The 8,000-nt window shown below is 39.2% G+C and overlaps 1 protein-coding gene across 1 annotated transcript; it reads left to right on the forward strand.

Moving 5' to 3' along the window:
• Positions 1-1,739: 1,739 nt before the first annotated feature.
• On the forward strand, positions 1,740-7,940 carry LOC140929530 (uncharacterized). Its single transcript, XM_073379291.1, has 8 exons — positions 1,740-2,022; positions 2,710-2,800; positions 3,186-3,407; positions 3,710-3,804; positions 5,189-5,320; positions 5,768-5,908; positions 6,420-6,698; positions 7,544-7,940. The coding sequence occupies exons 1-8, from the start codon at positions 1,768-1,770 to the stop codon at positions 7,811-7,813; spliced, it is 1,485 nt and encodes a 494-aa protein (XP_073235392.1). The 5' UTR covers positions 1,740-1,767; the 3' UTR covers positions 7,814-7,940.
• The last annotated feature ends 60 nt before the right edge of the window (positions 7,941-8,000 follow it).

Here is an 8,000-nt window from a genome sequence, read left to right on the forward strand (position 1 = left end):
TTGGAAGGCGGTAATTTACAGCTGAACCCAGAAAAACAGCAGCCGACTCGCTCGGAGAGATCGAACAGTTGTGTCTGGTTCAACTTTACAAGGTAAGGTTATTATCTTCTTTGTGTTTGTGAAACATTGGATTAAGCTAACGGCGGAGAACTGCTGCAGAGGACCCCGGGTTATATGATCACTGAAGTATACGGAGGCACTGACCAATCCGCACACATCAGGGATATTACTTCGGTATTATTTGATAATAATAAATTTGACGAGTCGCAAAGTTCCTCGCGTTACTCTGAAACGAATCAAAACAATCCCTTTTACAGGATTAAAAACAAAAGGGAAGAAACTCAATCCGATGACGTGTTCAGCATAACTTCTGTATGTTTTTTCGTAACACGGCCTGGCCATTCTTGTTTCGACTGAGTTTTGACTGCATGGTTTACGTTTTGTGCATACCCTACCATTGAACCTGTATTGTCGCTTTTTAGCCCAGTTCGAATTCCTTAACAAAATTTTTAGGCTCTGGCGTGACGCGTTTTTTAATTTTATGGGATGACAAGGGTTTGTGTTATCGTCCTTAAATGGAAAATACAAAAAACGGATCTTCTGAGATACCAGATTCTACGAAAAAAGATAGAACTACGGCTAAGAATAAGAATCCCGTAATCTGGCTTCAAAGTTTATGAGATAGTAACATTCATTTATTAATAATCAGATTATAGAAAAGATTCATTTATTAGATAATAAGAATAGAATTAAAGATACAACTACGGCTAAGAATGAGAATCCCTGATGTGGCTTCAAGAATATTTCGTTGTACGTTCGTTGTGAGCGGAGTCGTCTTTTGCCTTGTTGACCGTGCTGAAGAAAAGGAAGCTCTGTTTGAATCGCGTTAAAACTTTGAGGAATTTTGGACTAGTCAATCTTCTTTTCTCTTTTTAAATTGGTTTTGAGTGTGAGCATCCATGATCTCCCTTCTTCTCTTTCTTACCCTCCCGTCCACCCTTTAGCATCCATTTATTAATAAACTGATGATCTTAACTGAGCCCCTGCGCCTGGGTTTGAGACTGTGTCCTAGCAACATGCAGCGCATGCGCAACAATAGCCTCCCCGCAGACGTCCTTTGGGGTTCGTTTGTCACGCATTCATTTTTCCCTCCGTGGGGGAGGCTAGCGCAACAAAGATCTTACTTGATTCACAAGGGCGGACGGAGGATTTTTTGATAGAGAGGGCTTAGAGATATAGTATACAGTGGCAATATAGGGGCGATAGCACCCATCAGACCTGCGAACAGTGCTCTTTTCTAGGGAGTTTCGGGCGCATGCTCCTCCTGGAAAATTTTTGAGATTGAAGTTCTCTGAGATGCAATCTAGTGCATTCTGGACGCTTAAATTTAGGTTTGAAATTAGTTTATAGGGGCTGTTGATTTGAACAATATTCGATAAATTTTCTTATTAACAATGTTTTTTTAAAGAAAACTGATATTCAAGTAACAAAGCTCAAAGTACCATCTGACACACGTTTGCAAAAGAAAAAAAATTCCCGGACAAAGGGCGGGGGGGAGAGTGGGGCCCCCCGGGCCCATCCCTAACTCCGCCCTTGATTCAGGCAGAGTCTTTCTGGAGCCGACCACAATTGAGCAAGCGAAAGATAGTCTCTTTTGGCAGGGTGAATTATGTCGATGAAACAGGGAAGTAGTAAATGACTGTCCCATTAAAGTTTGCTACTATTTGTGATTTAGGGACTTGATTATTCGTGCTATACAAAAAAAGAATGAAGGATAAGAAGAAGTCTTCTACCACTGATGTACGAAAGAGTGCGCGAAGAGCCAGTGGTGTTACGAACCCATTTCTTCTACCTGACTTTGACGAGGAACATTTTGATCCCAGCGCCGAACAAGCTCGGAGTGCTAAAGAAGTTACGACAGCGCCGTCCACACTATGGCAGAAGCAAGCCAAAGGGGGTGTGAGTTTCAAAAAAGTGGCAAAGGCCATCACTAAACAAAGAAAATGGTCTTCTGTACTCAAGGTGATAGAGCAGATTAGCGTTATAAATGCTTTCAATTATGTGAATTTACTACCGAGTCCATATTGGCTCACAACTGCAGCATTTAACCGATCAGTAACAAAAGCAAAGTCGACAATGATTTTCTCAATCTCGGATTATGCAGTCCCTGCCGGTTTAATGTTGCTTTGAATCTTAGATTAGCTTTTCGACAAAACACTTCAAAACACCTGTCATAGATTATATATCTAACTGAAGTTTTGAAAACCACACCAGCTGGCAACTCTAGGCAACACAGCTTAACTTGGCTTGAATAAAGTAAATATTGCAAAGAAACTCAGTTCTTACCAATAAGCCTTCTAAGGTGACTCTCTTCTTGGTTCCTGATTAGGAGAGAAATACTCAAGTCTATCAAAAAGACACTTTCAACTTGAATACTTTTTCTTGAAAGTATATTTCGATCTCTTTTCTGATAGACACGACTGCGGCGAAAAGGGCTGATATTTGGGTGTGTTAATGAAAGTGGAGAAACGCGTAAAATGGAAAGGAGAAAAGAAAAAAAACTGGACACACTTGTACTGACTACTTCCTCTCGTCTAAGTATTTCTACTCAACAAATTGTCAACCCTTGAATCATCCCCATAAACTAGAGCACTTAAGTATCATGTTTCGCTGTTGTTTTGTTTGATAACACGTTCATAACACGTGCAGGAAGTCCGGCAGTCAGATGACCACACCCGAGCTCGAGGCTTTGTTGCTAAGACTGAAGATGGGGAGGGAAGACTCAGCTTTAATGTAAATGGTACGTAAGACCTTTAACTATGAAAATGATAATATTAATCGATAATAGTATTGATAATCGATAGTGATAATGATAACGATCATCGATAATGATAATAATTGACCGAAAAATGGCTGCGGCCTACAGTATACTGCAGATTAGTTTTACCCCCTCTCTCCATCAATTCTCCGTCTTACGGGTTTTTGAAGCTACACTCATAAGTACACGACAAGGAAAGAAATCGAAACAAACTCGGATTTGAGGTCTAACCTGGAAATCGAACTCGGAATCGCCCGGACAGAAAAGCCGAACACTTATCGACTGTACTATTAATTATTGCTCCTTTGACTTCTTGTAAGTACAAATATAATGTACTATTGGAATTGGTTTTCTTTCATTTTTTAAGCCTTCAAGCCTCATGTCCAATCGTGTGGATCGCTGCCGCCTTCCATAAAGAAAACACTACGAAAGCTTTCCTGGAACAGAACGGACGAAGAAATCGAAGTAGTTCTGCAGGTTGTAAAGAAACTGAAATGTTTTGACCGATATCCCATGTACGTCAAACGAGAATTAGCCAGAGTATTGTACTACGACATGTTCGAAAAGGGAAGAGTTGTTATAAAGCAAGGTAAGAGGATTGACAATGTAGAGAAAGTATCAATTTGCCCCATGTTAGCGAAACCAAGACAGTCTTGGATTCTGGATTTCACACCATGGATGCCGGATTCCAGGTATATTGGATTTAGGATTTTTTGTCAGTGGAACTTGATTACAATCTTTAGCGGGATTCCGGATCGTTTGAACTGTATTAAGGATTCTAAACCCCAGGAAAAAATGTTCGGATTCCCTCACGTGGGGCGAGACAGTATTGCGTCTTCTAGACACAAAAATAAGACGACGTTTGCCATCCCTTTTTGGTCTTACTTTCAGGACATGCTGGTATATCATTCTACTTCATAGTCTCAGGTTCGGTGATGGTAGAGCGAATGGAAGAAGACAGACACACCGGCGAGCAACACAAACAGGTTATATAAATCAGTATAAGTAGAACTTCTGCTTGCTGCTGTACTGTGCTGTACTTAATTCTTTACCGTTTTCCTATTTCTCATGATAAGATTTGTTTGCGCCCCAAATTTTTGCCATCATAAGCACTGTTTTCGATTTTCTCTTAGGAGTTAACGAGCAAATTGAAAAAAAACATACTTTTTTTGGAGCAGAAAAATGCCAGAAAAAATGTGCTTTGGGCTCGGGTGGGCACTTTATTATTTATTGGGTGTGGATCTGCCGCTGAGACCGTGGAACCCTGGAAGCCTTAGCCCATATCAGGGTTAGTTCAAGTGAATTTTGCTAGCCTATACTAGACTAAACTCCCCAAATCCCGCCCCCCTATCCTAGAGTAGCTGTTTTCCAGAAACTACTGAGGTCACTAGGACAGTCCAGTCAAAACAAGAATTAAACCGATTTGACTTTTTCATATTTTTGAGTGGCAATTCCTGGTTTTCCTGGTCTAGACTTTCGTCTTCAACCAATTGATCAGTTTCCTGGAAAATGATACCCTATTCTAGACCCAAACTCTCTGATTTATATACCCGAACCCAGAGAAAACTGCTTGAACGCTATAACCTTCACAACGGCACATACCTATATAGCCCATATTGGGCAGTACCCTCCCGGCCGGCTTTGGGCACACCGTTATTCCAAAGACTTCCAGAGATTTCTAAAGATTATCTGAAAGCTTTTTCAGAAGGCTTTGGTTTATTTTTAAGTTTACACGAACTCTGGATAAGCAAAACCCTGATACAAAGACATGTGCTTTTAAGAAACACACAATTAAAATAGTGGACGACGTGACAGCAACGTTATCTACCACTGTATATTTTGGCCTTGTCTTCAACAACTAATGGATGTCAAATTCAACGAAAGGTAATTTCACTAGTTCACTAATTTCCGGGACACAGCATCTGAACGTTACAAATAGCCGTTTTTATGCTAGAGACGTTAAAGTTCGCGTAAAGATGCGTTTAACGTCTGAGACGTTTAAAAAGTCCACTTGTGTGAAAACAAGCTCTTAAAAGTAGACGACAACATTGAAAATAAAAATAAAAAAAAGCTTTTTTTTAAAAAAATAAAGACACTGACTCTTCTCAGTCATTTCTGGACGAGTTGGGCATAAATACGCATGCGTCCCAATTTACGGCGTCCAATTTTTCTACTAGAAAAACGCATTTAAAGTCTGAACGACGCGGGCGCTAAAGTCGTCAGACGTTACACGCGACTGTCTTATTGACTGATCCTTTTCATACTAGACGTTTAAGTCTTGCTAAGACGACTTTAATGTCTCAGTCGGCTCAAACGTCTCTAGAATAAAAACGGTGAATCGCAACTGAACCATTAACCCATCTACATCAGGTTGTTGGCGAGATGTCGGAAGGAGATGCTTTTGGTGAGCTGGCTTTACTTCACAATATCAGACGAACAGCGACAATCATATGTAAACAAGACTCAGAATTCTTAAGAGTTGATAAACCAGACTTTGATGAGGTTAGATAATTCTTTAATGAAATACTTCTGAAACAGTGTACAGTTTGATAGGGAAAGGTAAAATTTTAGGTTAATTAAAAAAAAAGCACACCTCCATCTCCGTCCTTTTTTGCCAGATAAGACCATATAATTATATTAATTTATTTGTTTTTTTGGGGGGGGGGGGGGGGGGGCGTGCGTGTCACCCTTTGTTAGACATTCATCGACTTTCGCACTCGCAAAAAACAGAACGCTTGATCGTTGTCGCCATAACTAAAGAAATATGAAATTATGATGAAAAACACGTGTAAAAAATTGGTTTAACCACCGGCGTACTTTGCAAAAATACCATGGTAGGCCTGATGGCTATTCACCAAACTTCAAACGAATGATGGCGTCCATTAGCCTTCTAAATAAACACTCAATTTTCCGGGGAAGCCGTGGTTATAGTTGTTTGTTTTTTTCCAGGTACTGCGAAACAGTCATCAAATCGAATGGGAGAGAAAGTTGTCAGTGCTTAATTCACAGCCGGTCTTGAAACACTGGGCCAGTATAGAGACTCGCTCCACAGTTACACACACAAAACTTAGAGAATATCCTCCAAATGCGGTAAGTTCTTACAGCAAGGAGCCCGATAGTGTGACCGCTTTTAATTTATTCCCATTCTTTCGTGCAGATCCAATCCAATCAGGAGCCAGCTGGAAACTGTCCTCGGCTTCTGATTGGTTAATGTCTACGTGAAAGAATGTGAATTGATTAAAGGAGGTCAAACTTTTGGGCTCCTTGTTGTAACACTGACCACGATAAATAAATTAAGCTAGCGTTCGAGCAACTACGTGTGACTGACGGGCAGAGCCTTGTTCGACTGCAAAAAATTAAACTTCAGAAAATTGCAGGGAATTTATTAGATAAGCTTCGAAAATTATACATGAAGGGAACGTTCATCTAGAAATTTTTCGCTGTCCTCAAGCAAAAGAAAATTCGAGGCAATTATTTGCTTCTCAGAACAGATATTCTACAGAAAACAGTCGTTGTATGCCCTTGGTATTCTGAAGTTGCTCACCCACCACACACCCCGTTATATTTGTCATTTTATACTGTGAGCTTATTCTAATTGCAGCTGATTGTTGGCGATATCGATGGTCCCGCAGAAAACGTGTTTTTCATTCAATCTGGGAAGTGTAAGGTTGTGAGAGAAATAACCATCATGCGCTCAACTTCCACTTCCGGTAAAACAAAGCTTAAACTTCCGCCCATCAACTTCACTGAGGGAGACAGCGAAGGCAACAAAACAGACAAAGTTGTCAAGAAATATCTGACCATTCACGTGTTGAAGGAAGGAGATTTCTTTGGAGTAGGAGAGGATTTAAAGAAAACATACATCATATCCGTTGGAAGGGTAAGTATGGAAACAGGGCGCTTCGATACAACGTTATCTCGTTACAAAGTTGTTTCGATACAAGTCGTTTTTATACGACCTCAAGCACCAAAATAACAAGTAAAACATTGACCAACACTTGGCGCGAGTATTCTACTTTCTTTAAAGCAAGTATGTAACACTACAATTTATTTACACCTCGTCTGAATAAACTTGTATCAAAGCAACTTTGTATCGAAACGAAGAGTAACCGTAAGCACGAGTAACGGTGGACGAACAAAACTACATGTAGAACAACTAAGGATTATGTGCACTGGTAAGTAGTTTTGCTGCACAATGCATGCAACATCAAAAACAACGAACTTCGATGTGACAATAAGCACTGTCTGCAACTAGCAAAGCTACATTTTGTATTTGAGGTGGATAGAGTATCAAATACAGATGGGTTCAAAGCTTCCTAAGTTAACAGCGATTTTTGTCAAATAAAAAATGACACAGAAAAAAGGCAAAACAGCTAAAACGAAACACACATAAAAGCGACAAAAAATAAATTGCAATCAACACATGTCAATCAGTTACCAGAATGAGAGGTCTGGGGGCTATTTTAGACCATATTTTGATGTTTTTACCCTTGTATTCTAACGAACCACTTGATGCCAAAAAAGATGATTGATGGCAGGGGTTTTGGGGATATTTCAGGCCATATTTACCCTCTGTGAAAAACCACTTGATGCAAAAGAATAAAAAAATGAAAATATAAATAATAATAATAATAATAATAATAATAATAATAATAATAATAATAATAATAATAATAATAATAATAAAACAATTCTCAAATTGCTAGAGTGTTTTAAACTCCACAGGTTCACTGTGTGCTGATCAGTCAACCTATTTTCATGAAAAAAGAGAGAGGAAGGACTTTGGAAACACTCAAGCAAAAGCTCAGTGATGCATTCCTGACGCAGAAACAGGCATTCAAGTTCTACATTGAAGACAGAAACTGGAAGATTTACAAAAAGAAACTTGTAGATGATATTATAAAACGCCGAAAGAGACCACATTGTACAACATTTGATGACGTACCCGTTGTAGTTAGAAACGATAATGCACATTACTTTGAAAAATATGACTGAAACAAGTACAGCATCTATTTTTATGAATTGAAGAATACAAATAATAGTAATAATAGTATCACATAAAATTTAAACTGATTAATATACACTGTACAGTGAAAGCTACCTTAAACAGATCCCTCATTAAATGAACACCCCATATTAACCAGATACGTTTTTTCTCAGTCCAAAGCTTTTCTTCTCATAT

Source organism: Porites lutea, chromosome 3 (genome assembly GCF_958299795.1).
Source record: "Porites lutea chromosome 3, jaPorLute2.1, whole genome shotgun sequence".
NCBI classification, from domain to species: domain Eukaryota; kingdom Metazoa; phylum Cnidaria; class Anthozoa; order Scleractinia; family Poritidae; genus Porites; species Porites lutea.